This window comes from Astyanax mexicanus, chromosome 22, assembly GCF_023375975.1.
Source record: "Astyanax mexicanus isolate ESR-SI-001 chromosome 22, AstMex3_surface, whole genome shotgun sequence".
In the NCBI taxonomy this organism is placed as follows: domain Eukaryota; kingdom Metazoa; phylum Chordata; class Actinopteri; order Characiformes; family Acestrorhamphidae; genus Astyanax; species Astyanax mexicanus.
In genome coordinates, this window is record NC_064429.1 from 16,616,763 (window position 1) to 16,636,075 (window position 19,313).

Below are 19,313 nucleotides of genomic sequence, written 5' to 3' on the forward strand. Positions count from 1 at the left end.
ATGTACAGTTTTCAGGGGAGAAATCTGTGTAGATTAACATCAAGTGCTCGTTTGACTTTGACTTTACATTTTTTTTATTAGAAGGAAACCACTGTTCCTTACTAGTGTTGCATAATGCGCCTTATAATTCGGTGCCCCTTATGTATGAAAATAGACCCAAAATATACGTTTATTGATAGTGCGCCTTATAATCCAGTGCGCCTTATACAGTAGTGTGAAAAATCTGCTAATCATGGGGGTGTTTTGGATGTAACGTGCAATAAACCAATCAGCCTGTCACTTGCCTTTTTTTTTTTAAGAGCCAGGTGTGCTCTGACTTTGTTGGATTGCTACTTAAATGGCGCAGCAACCTGGAAATATCTAATGCATCTTAGCAAAGAAAACTGACATTGCTGCGTGTCAATGTGTGCATAATAAGCATAGGTGTGTGCACGTGGTTCATGTGCCTGTGTTGCATGCTCCAATTTACTGCCAAGATAGCAATAAACAACTGACTGTTGACATCTACACAGATTTACACAGGTTTTAGTCAGTGGTGCACCTGTGCTTTCTTTTCTAAGACAGCAATAGGCCAGAAATGTACCTGAACACACCTAATTTTAAAAGTACTCGATATATTTGGAAGCACCATTGGTCTTTACCTGGTGCAGGCTCAAAGATAGACAAATAGACAGTTGGCTGAGTGTAAAATAGCAATAAGCATTGTGACAGGCTCTTGGTCTTATGTGTTGAGCTACTTATATAGAAGTAGCGTGTATGTGTCATGTGCAACACAACATGCCAGACATCTTGGCATGTAGTTGTAGAGGTTCCTAATGGTGTGCTGTGATCATCCATTCCAAGAAGATTAAATATTCAAACTGTTCCTTTAGACTTTAAAGTGGGGTGTAGTGTTGACAGTGCGTCCAACAGCATGCCACACATTTTTAACCTCTTAATACGCCCTGGCCCGCCGGCGGGCCAGAAAAATATGATATTTAATATCTGGCTGTGTTTATGAATAGTTATAGGTTCAATATAGACACCCAATATACAATTTTAAAGCTTAGAATCTCTGCTTTTCAGCCTATTTAGCTGTATCTCCTTTCAGAAAATAAACATTTAGGGCGAAATATGCCTTGGTTATGAAAATATTAAATCATAATTTTCATATTTCCGTTTATCGGATGTCCATATTTGATCGAATGCGGACATGTTATACACCATTCGAACCGTCTGGCTCTCCGGATTCCGAAACTGTGCTCCGTTTTAGTGTAGGTCCCTGAATTAGAGCTGAAAGAGCGCGTTGCAGCGCGTGTTCAGAGTTGAAAAATGCACAGGTTTGGTCCTGTATTTACCTACAGTCACTCCCCCCACCCCCCCAACACCCATCAGCGCGTCCCCCACTCTCTTACCTTCAAAAAGAGCCCAGACTCAAGAAAATCCATCAATCCAGTCTCCTATAATCCACAGTTATATCCACCCCGCGCGAGGAATAATGTGAGACGGAATCTTAACTTTAATTCCGAATTAAAAGCATTTTATTCGACGCTGCTCCGATTCTGGCCCACAGCCAGACAGGGCGGAGCCTACTGGACATGACGGTATGAGAATGAGGTCTCTCAGCCAATCAGGTGGCGAGCTCGGCCAGCTGAAAGGCTAAGGAAGATAGATGCTTGGCCATAGATACTGACTCTAATAGACTTTCCACTCTGCAGAACAACCGCTCTTAAAGAGACAGTGCGGATTTCTGTTTGTATATGAGTAGACCACACAAAAACCCAGAGTTTACTGCAAAATGAGTTATAAAAGTGGTATTTTTTATTCTTATAAAGTTTCCAGTCCTTTGGAGAAAGAAAAGACCGTTACTGGTTCAAATCACTATAACTTCTAACCAGTAATAGGTAGCAGTTTAAAATTTTATATGATGATTGTAAACACATTATAGTAAAATATAGAGCTGTCAAAACCCTTGTTCCATATAAATAGTTCATTTTATGTGTCTGAAAATAAAAAAAAAATAATAGAAAATCTGAAAAGCGCCTAAAAATTTTCCTGGTTTTTACCATATTTTGGCCATTACATGTCTACAAGCCTTCAAATGTGAGTATGTAATTTCAGGCGGAAAATGGTAAAAATAGGCTTGGAGCTTAAGAGGTTAAATCAGGAATATAACTGGCGATGTTGCTAACAATGGCATACTTGCCTTGTTATGCCTTTTCCTGTTGGAATAGTGCATCAGAAAAGGTATTGTGATCAGAAATGGTAGGGCTATTCGTTACAAACAAACCATTGAACACACAGATTCATTGGTCGTACACAAAGATAAAAGTGAGGTTTATCACTGAAGATGGCCTTCCTTATGGGGGCAACTACAACCATAACCTTTTCTAAACAACCTATGAAGAACTTCCTTTCGTTAGGATGTAAGAAATACAGACAGTTATGCTACCTCTCCATTTAGCCTTATGCAGCACCTGAGGTGCCAGGATTCTTCAGCAGAACCACCAAAAGCCAAGGCATCCTCACCCAGGTTAAGTTGAACGTGCCCTGAAAAACAGGGCAGGAGGTTTAAATTTCAGACTATGCAAGCGAAGGATTAACACTCGGGTGCATATGTACAGTGTGTGTTCGCAGCATGGTTTTACTTGGCCGGGGAGTGAAGGCTCCTCCAGCCATTGAGTTAGAAAGGCTAGAGTTTGTGAAGGCTTTTTTTTTTTTTTTTTTGGAAAGCACAAAACAATGAACAAAGAGCATGGCTGTGGTAGCTAGCTGTGGGTGGGGGGTAAGTGTGGCCCCCCCAGGCACATCACGGGCACGCGAGGTCAAGACATCTGCTGACATTTTACTACTGGGAGCTGGCCAGGCTGCAGGTTTTGGGGCTCCTGCCAGGACCTCATACTAGGAATGCGTAAAACTACCAGCTCTTCGAGACTTGCACCAGAGCCCTTATGACCCTGAATTTTTTTTGGGTTTGTTTTTTTGTGTGTGTTTGTTTTTTTCATCCTAGTCTAGCTGTTGCAGATTTGAGAAGACGGTGTGAACTGTAAACTTGGAGAGTGGCCCTGAGCTAATATGCTGGTCTAGACGGCGTACGTTAATCCAAATAGAAATGCAATTATTACGCACAGAGTACGGATAACAGTTTGTTTTTGGCTGTATGCTCAGAGAGACTAAACACTGGTGAACTCTCATTTTGCTTAGGGATGGCACCGATCTGATACCTAGACATGCACCGCAGGGTCAGCATTGCAACAGGGTCAATATCAGGGCAAAGCACTTAGTCAAGTAGGAGGATTAGTGTATTATCTTTGTTTTGTACAGTTTAAACTAAAGAAAATAACAAAGGGATTTGAGCTCTCACATTACTTTTCACTTTTAAAGTCGTAGGCCTTAATAAGCCTGTCAGGACTATGACAAAGCTCTATAAATACTCTGTACTCTAGACTACTTAAACATTGACTCATTGTCCCAACAATTAGCAGCCATTGTCTCCTCTAAGCAGCTTCTTAGCACTTTGAAAACTACCCACAACTACTGCCCACAAAATAATAATAATAAATGTTAGGTAACAATAATGGATAAGGTCAAGATAAAAAAATAAATAAATAAAATATAAGATTTTCCTAATATCTAATATATTAACAGTTATCCTGTGATGGTGTTTTTTGTGGTTAATCAATTAAAACAACAATGGCACTTTTATTCATTGATATACAGCTCTGAAAACAATTAAGAGACCACTTCAGTTTCTGAATCAGTTTCTCAGATTTTGCTATTTATAGGTATATATTTGAGTAAAATGAACATTCATGTTTTATTCTCTAAAATATTGTCATTTAGAGCATTTATTTGCAAAAAAAGAGAAATGGCTGAAATAACAAAAAAGATGCAGAGCTTTCAGACCTCAATTAGTGCAAAGAAAACATGTTCATATTCATAAAGATTTAAGAGTTCATAAATCAATATTTGGTGAAATAACCCTGGTTTTTAATCACATCTTAGCATGTTCTCCTTCACCAGTCTTACACACTGCTTTTGGGTAACTTTACGTCACTCCTGGTGCAACAATTCAAGCAGTTCAGCTTGGTTTGATGGCTTGTGATCATCCATCTTCCTCTTGATTATATTTCAGAGGTTTTCAATTTGGTAAAATCAAAGAAACTCATCATTCTAAGTGGACTCTTAATTTTTTTTTCCAGAGCTGTATGTCAACTAATGAAAAAAGTGAAATATGTTTTTTTTTGTCTTTTTTTTTAAACAGCTAGCAAAGGTGTCAAAAACTTATTTATTATAAAAATTATTCAGGTTGAAGTATAGACAGGTTTAAAATAGTAAAAAACATATGTCTGTCATGTTTTTGCTGGAGTGTGGGCGTGATGTGATGTGCAGGTGTGATGGATCATGTATAATCCAATACGGAATGGTATATGTTTATACTGTTTATACTGCACATCCAACCACATTCAGATTCACTCTATCTGGATGGAGAGATTTATCTGGATAGGGGTTTTATTGAATGATGAGAAGCCAGAAATGGAATGAAATGGGAGTGAAATGAAATAGGAGTAACAAGGCTATTTTTAAAATGTAAGGAGTAAAAAGTTCAGATAATTGTGTGAAAATGTAAAATAATTATTCCAGTAAAGTATAGATAACAAACATTTCTACATTAGTAAGTATTTGTAGTTTGTTGCTTTATACCTCTTTATTACCTTTTTAATTACAATAATTAAGTACAATTCTTTTTCTTAAATAAAACAAAGCCTTGGTTGTGAGTATGCCCTTCAAATTTCATTCTGAAGCTTACCTACATTTTACATAAAAATAGTGTTATCAGTATCTCAGAAGGAAAAGTATGTAACTTTTTTGGTTCTTCTACTTCTATTCTTTCTCATTCACAATAGAATTTTCGTTTATTTGGTCCATTTGTATCTGTCATTGAAAACTGCTTAGAAAGAAAAGAAAAGAAAGATCTGGTGAACAGCAGGTCAGTTATTCAAACAGTCCCTGGCCTCCATTTAATCACACAAAGAGAATCTGGAGTTTACTGTTGTCCTTGATTCAATGCAGTCATAACTAACTGCGGAACCTCTATTCAGCGAAACAGCCATCATTCATTTCTTTCATTCAAACTTTTCTTCATTGGGCTGCGGATTGAGTTTCACCCAAGTCCTCTCACAGCGAAATCCCTTCATTTGTTCGTTTTGCGATTCGCTGGCAAGATACCTCCACTGCGAGCTGTCAAATGAAGCATGTTATATACTAGCCTTTAGCAGGGTAACAAAAGGGCAACATCTGATTAGCATTCACTGCACAATCTCTCTCTTCCCTTAGTATTTTATTACCACAGGTGCAGGGGCATTCATTGATCAGATGCACGCTATGGGCAAAGCTTGTCCTAATTGAAAACAGCTCTATTTATACACCTGCAGACACTAAAGGTCTCTGAGAACATGAGGGGTTGCTGAAAGGAGAAAAGAGGGTGAAAGAGAGAGGGAGAGAGAGAATGAGAAAAGGTACAGTGAAGAACACATGGAAAAAGTAGTGGAAAATAGCACTCCAGAAATGAAGCTTTTGGAGCATGTGATTGTGACAAAAACATCTTATTCATGGCATGTTTAAAGTTTTAAGTATTAAAAATAAATAAAAATAAATAAAAAATCTAAAAACGTTGTCCATTAATTATGTTGAACTGGTTCAATAATGGAGATGAGTGTGCTTGGGCCCTGATGATATTCACTTGAATGTAAAATAAATTTATAGACTCCGAGTAAGCTCTTATAATGGTAAACAATTTTATAAAATAGCTAAATCTACATAATTCATGTAAAAGATAAATTTATGTGCTGATATATGTAACAAAATGGCTTTAATTACAGCACATGTTGTAGATATCTCTATGTCTGTTACAGTTTACTGTATATTTATTAACAAAAGCTTAGTTATTGTAAGTGCTATTCATGTAAAGACAAAAATAAAGCAAAGAAGTCCTAAATATGGATTCAATCTGTCATAATATTGAATCCAATACAGTTTCAGTCTGTATTCTGTTTAAGCAGTAAAAAAAATAAGATAACCTTCCCTTAACAGCAACAACAGACTGGCAAATAGAATGTCTTTTCCAGAACATCTGGGCTATTATTAATAAGGCTTCTGCATCCCACACATCTGTGATCAGATGAAGAAAGCAACTGCTGAGCAACTGAAACAAAGAGATTAAATTCTACCAGTTTAAAACATATGAAATATGGCAATTTCTTACAATTATAAGTCATTTTCATAAGCATTATGTGGCTACAAAATACTCCAAATTCAACAATTATATATTATGACCTATGATATTAATTTATAGTATTTACACAAGCAATGCCATAATCTCCAACTTTAGGAGGAAGCTCTGCTTAGTGGTTTCAGGACAATGTAACTTTAATGATGGCAATATTTACGGCTGTTTCGAAAAAGCCTTCTTATTCTCCAAAGTTCCGAGCAAAAGTTAAGTACCGTATTTTTCAGACTATAGGGTGCATTTAAAATCCTTTCATTTTACCAAAAATCGACAGTGTGCCTTATAATCCAGGGTGTGTTATGTATGAATTCTACGAGTCAGGTATTAAGGATCAGTGAAGCCACTCCGCTAAGTTTTCAATGAAGTTTCTCCAGCACTAAGGCTAGTTACAGCAGCATTAGCATTAGATGCTAACTGCAGCACTAACTCATTCGCTGTTTAGAGGTGATTAAAACAAGCTACGTGGGAAGAACCGCTAGCTGATAGCACCCTGGGTTACCGGAACACTCAGGGTCCTTCAGTGTACTGCTATCAGGCGGCATTTACTAGCGCTAACTGTGGCTGGTTCGAACTGCTAACCATAGCTGGCTAGCACTGCTAATCAGTATTAAAATTTCATTTGTCAAACAGAAGAAAAAAGAGGCAAGCAGAGCAGAAAGTGAGTAGACAGGTACAGTAAATGGACAGCAGCATTGATTTGAGGACTTAAGTGGTGAAAAAATTAGATAAAAGACCTCATAAATAATATTTGTACTGATGTTACAATAATATTAGATGGTTTGTTTTGTTGCCACATGGTGTTCCAAATAAATTGGCGAAACATAAAAATATTAAAAAAAAAACATGTCTGTGATCAGACAATGTTTCCTTTTCAGTGAGCTGGAGCAAACTGTCTGTGATAAGCTCAGCTGTACCCTGTACTCGTTCAAATAATGGTGAAACTTAACGTGAAGCACTGCTCTGTTGTTCATGTGTTACAAAGCGCAAACCCTTCAGACTGATGTCAGATATGGGTCACATCAGAAAGACAAACTGTAGTATCTAAATAAGTGCTAACACCAATTAGCCTAAGCTAAAAGACGGTGGGACATACAAACAGCAACTAAGGGCAGCTAGTGGACTGCAAACGGTCAATTAGAGTCAAAATGACTGATTATCTGATACAGGCATGGCAGACAGGGATTACGTTTAAAACCTTTCGTTTTGATTTATTACTTGACTTTAGCTGTGAGCAGAAGCCTCCGCTCTGACCATGTTTCACTGAGGTTGCATGCCAAAGGGACACGTCTACAGGTGGTTAGGCAGGGGAGCTGGCCACAAGCAGCCCGAGAAAACACAAATATAGTCCTCCAAAAATGTTTCCTGAAGGCTGACCGCACCAACTATGCAATCATCGTCCAAGTCCAAGTCCAAGTTTACAGCATCCCAAAACTCCCACAAACACAACCTTCACTCTCTTGCCAGTCCAGACGCTACAGCCCCACAATCTCACACCAGGGACTCATATGGTGACATGCTTTGGCCAAGTGCCTTCATGAAGCCTCTGCCCCAACAACCAAACTGGTGTAAGGCCTCCTCTTTGGAGAACTTTGGTGAAGTGAGAAAGCAAACATTATACAAGTTTGTCATTTCATTCCAGTGAATCACATAATGGCTAGCAATGACCCGAAATTCACCAAAGGCCGCTGTGGTATGCCGTGTCACTGCTTATTTAATTTTCAGCTCTTTTATAAATAAAGCTGTGAGAGCAGGTTCTTTGGAGAAGCTTTTTTGGATTCCTAAAAAACATTTTATTGTTCCAGTTGTTTGGGAGTTATGGTGATAGTACACTTTTTTCCTTGAATTAAACTGAATCTTTAGGACTGCCATAAATGTATAGTACAGGGTTTGGACAATGAAACTGAAACACCTGGATTTAGAGCACACTAATTTATTGTCCCGACAGACAGTTCTGGTGGAAACAGGAGAGTTGAGGTGCACATTGAATCCTGTTGTGATTTGTGTAAATACAATAAACATTTATGTCTTTTTACTTTGTTATGTCTTCGTGTTGAAGCAGCACTTCAAATGAGCCATATTGCTCAAAGGGGCACAATTGTTGTTTCTACTTTTGTTTTGCACTCAGGCAAAAAATGCTGCTGTGTTTAGAAGTTGCAATCATTACTAATTGCGACTTCATTGTGTTCTATCGAAATATAAAACTAAAGTCCTCATATGTGGCCATCATTTTTCTCAGAAACTACATCATGTAAAAAGATAATTCTTTGTTTTTACACTAATCAGGTGCCAATTAGCCCAAATAGCAAAGATAAATAAAAAATGCATGCCATGCATAAATACAAAACATCCATCGAAATGTTCTCTAGTAAACCAAAAGTGGTTCTCTTTTAACTTTTCTGGCCTCTATATATGTTGAAGATCCAAAAGCACTCCTTCCAGTTAAAGAATGCTTAATAATGACTGAAACTGAAATAACCCTATTATAGACCCTTGCCTGACACCATGTTGCAATACACCATACTATCCACTTCTTGTTTAAAGATGCTAATAAAATGATTTAAACTAGAATGGCCCTAACATACACCCTTGCCTGACACCATGTTGCAATACACCATAATGCTCTCGACATTTACCCTAAATGTGTAAATCAGTCATTCACATTCGCATCCAACTTGTAGATTTACTGGAAAACACACTGACAAACATGCACTCTCAGGGTTGCGCGTTGGTGTGAAGATCCATTTCTGTCCCTCTCTGCGGTCACTGCACATGAACTTACTTCTGCTGGGTCTTGTTGGAGAGCCTCAAGGCCTCCGCAGCTGCTTTCCTTGTCTCGAATTCCTCCCTCTTCAGGACCTCGCCACTGCTCCTGTAGCCCAGCTCCACCAGCTGGCGGGCCAATTTCTCATCCTGGAGGAGCAATGAAACAGATCTAGTGAGCTTCACGGAGGCTGGAGAGGGGGTGGTTACAACTCAATGAACAATATGTGTGAGTCTGTCAAATTCAACCTGACTTCTGGGGCATCATCCAGAAGAAACTGTGCAGTGAGGTCTTGGATCACAGGGATAACAATATATATATATATATATATATATATATATATATATATATATATATATATATATATATATATATATATAATATACTGTATAAGGAATAAAGTATAAAGTGCTATACCACACAAGGGCAAGTTTACCCACCAAAAAAAAAAAAAAGATACGTAAAATTTACTTTTTTTTTTTACTGCATTTGCTTTTTTAAGTAAATTTAATTTCATGTATATTTAAGTAACTTCAACTCGGTTTCAAGACTTAAATGTTACATAGAGTAAATAAGTGAACTAACTTTAGTCAATCCTTTATTTTAGTAACCTTTACTTAATACAATATTACCTTATTACAATTACTTCATTTATACAATATTGTTATATATAATTTTAGTTAAAACACTCATTTAAATATTTACATAATCTCAAAGATTTATTTTGTATACAGACCAAGTCTCAAAAAACAGACCAAGTATACAAAAAAGCAAAAAAAAAAAGCAAATGCAGAAAGTTTTTTTAAAGTAAATATTACGCATAATTTTTTTCAGCGCATATCCAGGTCCAGACTTCCATTCTTCAGTCCTAAATCTGACCTAATAAGACAATTTTGCTTTGTTTCTTCATGTTCATACCAAATAACACCCTTCAGACTGTGGGCAGGCAAAGAATCTTAAGGGGTTAATCAGTGCATGGCTGAGGACACTGTGGTTTTCTGGATCAAGGACTTCTGCCACATGTCACTGTTGCCCACTCAACATGAATCGTGCCGTTTCCAGATGATTGAGAGAGATTCTTTAGGCCTTCAAACGAAGAGGCTGCTTTCATGTGGCCACAGGGCAATGAGTCGGTGAAGCTATGCTTGTTCTAAAGTCTCATCAGAGTTCTTTGTTTTAAATGCTTTGGTCCAGTTTGGTAAAATGATATGAGAACTGTTCATTTGCTCGAATCTGTGACCTGAAATTAAAACACAAGTGTTCCAGTCACTTTGAAGCAGAACAACACTTTTCTCTCTGAATTAGTCAGAGAAAACTTCATTTAAATAATCCCTCAACACTTCAAATTAATAGTTGTTTTTTAGAAAATTACTTACAGTATGGTACTTACTTCCTTATGGGAAACATATGAAACTACATAGTAAATAAAAAAAAAGAGTTTGGCCTCCACAATCCCCTGATCTAAACCTGATCAACTGAGAGGGTTGATTTAGGATGAGCTGGAGCTTCACAGCGTGAAGGAAAAGCAGCAGCTATTGTTCAACACCTCCAGAAACTCCTTCAAGACATTGAAAAAAATATTCTAGATGACTCTCCCTCATGAAGACACTGGTATTAAAATACCAAGAGTGTGCAGATCTGTCCTCAAAGATAAATGTGCTACTTTTAGAAGAATCTAAAGAATAAAACCTATTCTGCTTTGTTTACTAAATAATTCCATATGTGGTCCTTCAGAGCCTTAATATAGTCAATATTCCATCTTAAATTTAAAATGCAAAATAAATAAAAAAGGAAGAAAACACTTTCAATTTGAAAAGGTGTGTCCAAACTTGTACTGTATATATCTGAGTACATTTAAAAGCAAGTACTTTTGTACTTTAAGTCACATATGTACAAAATTTAAACCCTATATATAAGCCCACATTTCCATTAATGACACCACTGTAGTTATTACAGTCATAACAGGATATGTTAAATGTAACTAATTTTTACATAATTCACAGTAGTTTATGCGTTAGAGTGTTTAACTAAATTATAAACCTAGAGTGTTAGGGGGTTAACTAAGAACATTAAAGCAGCAGTCCCTAAGATTTCATAGAGATCTCTTTAAAGTCTATTACACTGCCTAAATCCTATTACATTTTATACTTTGTTTCGCTGTGGCTGTGTTTAACAAGCTTCTGCAATGTCACAAGATTTATTTCAATCCAGTGTTGCATTCATTTTCACCAAGATCTTGCAGCATTGATGATGACGGTAGAGACTGACCACTGCACAAAGCCTTCTCCAGCACATCCCAAAGATTCTCAATGAGGTTAAGGTCTGGACTCTGTGGTGAACAATCCATGTGTGAAAATGATTATCCTATACTCCCTGAATCACTCTTTCACAATTCCAGCCCAATGAATCCTGATATTGTCATCTTGGAACATGTTCATGCCATCAGGGAAGAAAAAAATCCATTGATGGAATAACCTGGTCTATATTCAGTATATTCAGGTAGTCAGCTGACCTCATTCTTTCAGCACATACTGTTGCTGAACCTAGACCTGCAGACCAACTGCAGCATCAACCCCAGATCATGTGTTGTGACTTTTTTTGGTTAGTGTATATCACTTGAGAACTTGAGGGTTTTCCATGGGTGATATTTGTGTGTATAACAACTTAAAAGTGAAGAAAAAAAAACATCTGTCTGTATGGTTCATGAATCTTACCCTGGTTTAATGGTTCTTCAATACAACAAATCTCTACTCTAATTTAGGTGATCCTTTAAAGAATCCTTTAAAACAAGTCTGGTTCTCAATTCTGTGCAAAAAAGTGCATAAGTCTGTTGTGGTAATCTACAGCCCTGCATGGAGACTTCAGGTCCCACACACCTGGCTCTAATATTCAGATGCCCCCTAAGGCCTTCAGTAACCAGAGCAGGTGTGTTCAATTAGGGTTGAAACTCTCCAAGGCAGTAGATTACCAGAACTGGACTTGGCGTAATCCAAAGCAAACTAAGCGATCCAGAATCCATTTCTCACCTTTTGCCAGCCAACTCGAGATTAAAGTGGTCATGTACTGGAAATAAGCATGCACCAACCCTGATTACACCTGAATCCGTGTATCATTCGTTCATTTGATATTCAATTGAGAATCAAAATCGGAAAATTAAAAAACCAATTCGTTTTTTCGTTTTTTCGTTTTTGAATATAATACCAAAAAACGAATAACGGCTTGTATTTTGTATTTTTATTTGGTTATCCAAACAAAAATTGGAAATTGAAAAAACGGACCAGGAGCCGAATTTGATTTTGATTTTGAACTTGACCCATTTGTGTGCCCCGGAAGTTACTGATTTGTTTATTCTTGGTGGGTTTCTGTTGCGCGGGAGTTCACTGCAGTGTTATCTACACAGTCTGTATTGCTGTAGGCTTTGGATGGAGTTGAGGATGGAGAGTTTTATCTTGTTCAGAGGAACTAAACGCGTTGCAGTGAAAGAAGACGATATGACAACAGAAAAAATCGGCAGGATCTTTCAGGTGTTTGTCTAACGTTCCGTAGCTAAATGTCATATTTAGTTAATACCTTCAAAAAGATCTTTAATTAGGCCAGAATGTGGTTCCAGTCCGGCCATGCTGCCTACAGCAATACAGACTGTGTAGATAACACTGCAGTGAACTCCCGCGCAACAGAAACCCACCAAGAATAAACAAATCAGTAACTTCCGGGGCACACAAATGGGTCAAGTTCAAAATCAAAATCAAATTCGGCTCCTGGTCCGTTTTTTAAATTTCCAATTTTTGTTTGGATAACCAAATAAAAATACAAAATACAAGCCGTTATTCGTTTTTTGGTATTATATTCAAAAACGAAAAAACGAAAAAACGAATTGGTTTTTTAATTTTTCGATTTTGATTCTCAATTGAATATCAAATGAACGAATGATACACGGATTCACCTGGTCTCTTCATGTGACTAGTATTTGAATTGTATTCTGAAAGGATTTAAGAACCGGGGTGACTTCATGCGTCATGAATATCTGGATTATATTTGTATAAACCACTTAAAAATGTTAGTGTAGACCAGGGGTGTCCAAACTTTTTTTGTTGGGGGCCAGAAGGAGAAATATATTTGAAGTCATGGGCCAAGGACTCTGTAATAAAACAAATATGAAATATACCACTTTAAATAATACATTTTCCTTATTTTTATTTACACACCATTTTACTTAAACAGATACCAATCCAGTCACATAGACCACTGTATGAGGTTTTTAGATGTCATGTTCTAGCTGTGTAAACACAACCCTCTCACTAAGATGCATTTAACAACTGATCAGAAATAACTGTTGTGCCACGAGCCATTGCATTTGTAATTTGCATCCCACACAGAAATCTAAATTTCAGGCACACATATGAGTACCAAGTGAAAATGCATGTGGATAAAATTTTATCAGTATTCAATCCAGATACTAGTAACATGAAGTGACCAGTTATAAATAGTATCGCAATCACATGCATTTACTCTTGGTAGTAAAATACATATCAATAATGTATGTAAAATGGAAATAAAAATATTACTTTTTGCACAATAATTATTACTATTGTTTTGGTGGTACTGGGGAGTTTTGGTTGCCGATCTTGGTGATCTTTAAATTGCTATAACCCAGTGCTCAAATGCATCTCAGATTAGCTGAAGTATTTTGAATGATAGGATCTGTATTTGTTCTAAATGTGTTTTGGGTGTGTTTCCACTTGTATTTTTATATGGCTTATTCAGATATAATTCTGATACTCAAAATGCATGAAATGGCCAGGTGTAAATGGGATTATTAGTGCTCTCTAAACATAAGGAAGGATTAGGTGCTGAGTATCAATCTCAGTTTGCTTCTGTTAAAAACCTGTATGTGGCAGTGTTTTTCATATTTTACACTTTTTGCAAGAACTGCTTTTAATTCCAATATCAATATTAAGAGTGAAACTGGGAATAAGACCATTTCAATAACATTTGATTTCAAAACAAGCTTTATAACTGAATAACTCAATTTAATGCTTTGGCTTTAATTAATTCAGCTTTTGATTAATTTAATTACTTTTAATGCAATTTTTAAAATGGAACACTAGAGATTGTACATCTTTACATATAGGAAATGCCAGAGGAAATCTCAGTAGATAGACATTTGCTTCTGTGATTTTCATATTTTATACTTTTCCTTAACTGAAATATAAGGAGATATGTTTGCACCGTGTTTAATTTAAAAGCTGCATGTGGGTTGAAGGGGACAGCTTACTCTTAGTAAAAAGGGAATGAAATGTGAAGGAAACAAATGAACTTTCTTTGGTATGTAAGCACTAAAAATCGTAATCTGGAATTACTCATTTATTTTAGGAATATTGAGATTTTTTTATAATATCACCCAGCCCTAGTTAAGGCAATCATCTAAATATAGCTTATTTATTTATTTATTTATTTTTTATTGTACTTCATACCACAACTCATTTCAAGTTCATTTCTGGCCTATGTAACAGTAGTGGGGTGGGTGATATGTTGTAAATAAAATATCACAGTACTGTATGTTAGCTAACAAGCTAACCGTTAAAAGCACAGCACCGACAAAAAACGTTAGCACTGCACATACAGGGAATGTTAGCTAACAGGCTAACTGCTAACAGCACAAACCGATAACATTACCTAATATGCTTAAAGGCTAAGCGCTAACAGCACCAACAGATATTGTTAGCTAACAGGCTAACCACCAAACAGTACAGACATATTTGTTTGCTAACAGGCTAAGCACCAGCAGCACAGACATATATTGTTAGCTAACAGGCTAACCACCAACAGCACAGACATATTCGTTAGCTAACAGCCTAACCGCTAACAGTACAGACATATTTGTTAGCTAACAGGCTAACCACCAACAACACAGACATATTCATTAGCTAACAGGCTAGCCGCTAACAGTACAGACATATTTGTTTGCTAACAGGCTAAGCACTAGCAGCACAGACAGATATCGTTAGCTAGCAGGCTGGCCGCTAACAGTACAGACATATTTGTTTGCTAACAGGCTAAGCACTAGCAGCACAGACAGATATTGTTAGCTAACAGGCAGTAGATTTTTACATTACTTCTTTTTTTTTTCAATTTATTTGTTACATTCTTATTTTATACAATTTTTAAAACTTGGTAAGTTACTGTTGTTTACTAAATTTCACAGATTTTACAGGTCAGTAATATGTGGATAATGATATGGAAAAATGATTTAGTATCTAGTATTTAGTCATATATTACATTTCCTAGTCATTACTAAATAATAAATCAGTAACTGTAGAGGTAACAAGTTGGAAATAAAATGGTAAAACTTAGGTAACAAGTTGTACTTGTCTAAAATGAAAGTATTTAAAGAATAATAAACATAATAAAGAATAATAATTAGGCCTAGTATTTGCAGTGATAAATCTAATTGCATCTCTAATAAAACTTATCATTTGTATTTACTTAAAATTACTCACATATTAAAACATTTACAGTTAGTTTTTTATTAATGGTCAGTGGAAAAACCTACTGAAAAACTAATGAAACATTTCTAGTTTTTAGTAAATAATAAGTTAATAACTGTAGTGGTAACTAACTGATAATAAAATAGAAAATAAATGGTAACAAATTTTAATTACCTATTGATCAAAAATATGACTGCATCCGGATGATTTGAAATCAAAATGTATAATGATTACAATAAAATTAAACAATGAGTCATTCTTGTCATTGTTTTGACATTTTTTTAAAATTAATTATTAAACATTTTTTTATGAATAAATACAATGTGTTACCTTAAAATGATCATATCATTACCCACATACCAAATATGTTAAGTGCTACCCATTTTATTTTGTTTCTACTGAATGCTTGAACCTTAATACTCATGAAATGTTAACATTGAATACTTTCTTGCAGTAGCCAGTATATTCTCTACTTCCAGAAACTGATTGACTCCATAATATTCTAAGCCCTCAACAGTGAAAAGCCCATGCTGTGGAGTTAGTACACCATACAGCTATAGGAATACACACATTCCACGGAGCTGAAATGAACTGTGTTCAACGAAAATTGATCCGTAACATGTGTCTAAAACCGTCCCCTTGGGGTAATCATAGTTAACAAAACACATATTGAGTTCACTATTATAGGTAATTCCTCCACCTAATGTTTGAATTATTTATAAACCTCATCTCCCGGGCACCACATTAGCAAATCCCAAGTAAGCGAGCAGTCAGAAGGAAAAATGTTATTTGGAAATCTGTCTTGGGTCCATGTGGGGGAGCAGGGAGAACATTTCCAGGATTCATAACAGGTAGAAAAAGCCAGTGCCAAACTTTTAACCACAAAACATAACAATAATAAAATAAAAGTGCCATTAACACACCACCTGCTTAACATTGAATATGGATGAATGAATGAAACTACACTTATACAGCACTTTTCAAGACATCCAAAGATGCAATTACAATTTAACACTTAATCCTTCACATTTAACACCACCCTAGCACACACACACACAAACTAGTGAGATGAGGCAGCCAAATACACAGAGCATACTCTCAACCAGAAACTACTATCCCCCTGAAGGACTGCACTGTCACTTATCATTTTTTTTTTGTACAATAAATTAATATTGCCTTAATCATTTTTGCTGATGTTAATATTCTTTTATATATTATCATATCAATTAGGGGCTATCATGCTCCAATTCGTACTGCTGAATTCAACTTATCTGAAGCAATGCTTAGGCTTTTCACCCTGTCATGGTAAAAATACCAATGTAATTAAAATATTTTTTAGAAAATCATAATGTATTATGATTTTATGAAACAAAACAAGGTCATCATGAAGAATTTAAAATGTTTGCATTACTCTAGCTCACCAATGATTTCATCGAATGCCAATTTTCATCCTGCCATGCAGCCTGCCATGACAAAATAAATAGTGAGTAAGCTGTGAAAATATGATTTTGGTGTAGTCTGGATTTATATAACCATTTTAAATAGTCTTAATAGAATTTACATTTTGAGTCACTTACAGTACCAGCCAAAGTCAAGTTTGGACATTATCATTTATATCTGTTTTTATTATTTTCTACATGGAAGATTAATACTGAAGACATCAAAACTATAAAGGAATGCATATGCAATTATGAAGTAAGCAAAAAGTGTCACAAATAACAGGTTCTTTAAAGTAGAACCTTTTGCTTTGATGCCAGTTTTGAGATTTTTTTCTCAGTTGCTTTATAAGGTAGAATCTGAAAGGGTATTCAAGCTGTCTTAAAGTATAGTTATATCCAGTTAGTTCCGACCCTGCAATGTGATTGGCTAAGAGGCATTTTATGAGTGCCATTATCAGCCGGTAATGCACTGTTACCAAAGCTCTCCATGTATTACTTAGCCACATACAGGTAACCTAGCAATGATGCAACGCTTACAAAGCAAACAGCACAGCTACAAACAGAGCAGCAATGGAACTATTTTAACTTGCAGAGTTTTTATAACCAACAGATTGTATTTTATCGTCCTCTTTCATTCAAAATCTTTTAATAAACAGTGATAATGGAACTGTGGTATAATCACAATAATACACTTGAGGTTTGCTCTATAACAGGTAATATTGGCAGTGCCAATATTTCACGTTATAGCACACCCGCTCATGTATTATTGCTTAAGTCTAGAGGTGTTGAGCTCTTCTAGAAAGCTTTTCGAGCTCCAACTCGTCCCAAACCACCTTTGCTGTGTCATTTTGTCAAATATTAGTTATAATTGCATAAGTGTTCCTTAATTGTTTTTTTTGTTTGTTTTTTTTACATGTTTTGTTGCACATAATGCTAATTAAAGCCTATAGTCCAACAGAATAGGACATTAACCAGCCAAAGAAAAATTAACAGCAACTCAGAAATTAGGGCATGGCAGCACTAGAGCCAATGAGGCAAAGTAAGAGTTATTTTTTTACAAATTTTATGTGATTAAGAACACTTTTATCAAGTTCATGTTACTGTATATGAATGATTTGTGAGTAAAAATAAAAATGGCATCCAAATAAAAATAAAAAACACAGGCATCCAATGCAGTGGACATTAAAAAACAATCAAATATTTTCGTTAATTGGATGTAATTTTATTGCAAATTTCTCTTTAGACTATTAGAGACTTCTTTTGTGTGTAGACAGAAAACAGCATTCTTATATTTTTTTTCACTGGAACATAATTCAGGTCTGAAAGGGTTAATATTAATCTACAATGTAGTACATAATACAAATATAGAATAGATATTAAAGATAATATGTGCCCAAACTTTTGACTGGTACTGTAAGTCATTTTGAGGGCCAATAAGCGCAGTATTGTGAAGATGATCCAGTTCAGTGTTTTAAACGCGTTATTGGCGCCATCTAGCGCTGAAACAGAGCAGTGCGCTAAAAACGAGCTCACAGCTGCTGTGGAAGGAACTAAAATGCTGCACTGAATATATATAGTTGTTTAATCAGCTACTGCAAATTCAGTTAGGGTTACATTAATGGCTGCAAGATAACTCTTTATTGAGTATATTCATTATATTACACTCTACTGGTCTATGGGCTCACTGTCTTTATTCATAGCTGTCTTAACTAAAGCTAGCTGATACTCGTATATAGGGAATGACGCTGAGATAATTATGAAAATGAAGCTCCATACAGATTTTCAGTACATGCACTTTATTTACCTCAATGTAATAAAGGTCTTTGGGTCCTATCCAGGAGTTTAGGTAGTCTTCATAAATGTTAAACTCAGTAATGATTCCGTCCATAGCGGTCGAGCCCTCCTCCTCCATACTGTCTCCTAACGCAGTGCTGTTTCCCATAGCAACGACCCACGTGGCCGTTTTTCTAGTGTTTGTCAGACACTAGAGGGCGCCCTCGAGTGAGACTAAAATGAATGGGTTCATATGGAGTAACTGAGCAAATTAATACAGCTCTAGAAAAATGAAGAGACCACTTCAGTTTCTGAATTAGTTTCTCTGATTTTGCAATGTAACTTATGTTTGAGTAAAATGAACATTGATGTTTTATTTTACAACCTACAGACAACATTTCTCCCAAATTCCAGACCTCAAATGATGCAAAAAAATCAATCAAGAAATAATAATAATAATAATAATAATAATAATAATAATAATAATAATAATAATAATAATAATAATGTATTTATAATGCACTTTCCATTTGAAACAAATACTAAAGTGCTACATCGCAGAAGCATCTCTATAGAAACATCAC

The 19,313-nt window shown here is 35.9% G+C and overlaps 1 protein-coding gene across 1 annotated transcript in view; it reads right to left on the reverse strand.

Moving 5' to 3' along the window:
- cfap299 (cilia and flagella associated protein 299) overlaps nt 1-18,882 on the reverse strand; it is a 141,750-nt gene extending 122,868 nt beyond the window's left edge. Inside the window, exons 1-2 of the mRNA XM_007250486.4 lie at nt 18,761-18,882; nt 9,048-9,178 (exon numbers count right to left, since the gene is read on the reverse strand). Of these exons, the coding sequence (XP_007250548.3) occupies nt 9,048-9,178; nt 18,761-18,868 (239 nt within the window). The 5' untranslated portion in view covers nt 18,869-18,882. The remainder of the gene's footprint in view (nt 1-9,047; nt 9,179-18,760) is intronic.
- Nucleotides 18,883-19,313: the final 431 nt, after the last annotated feature.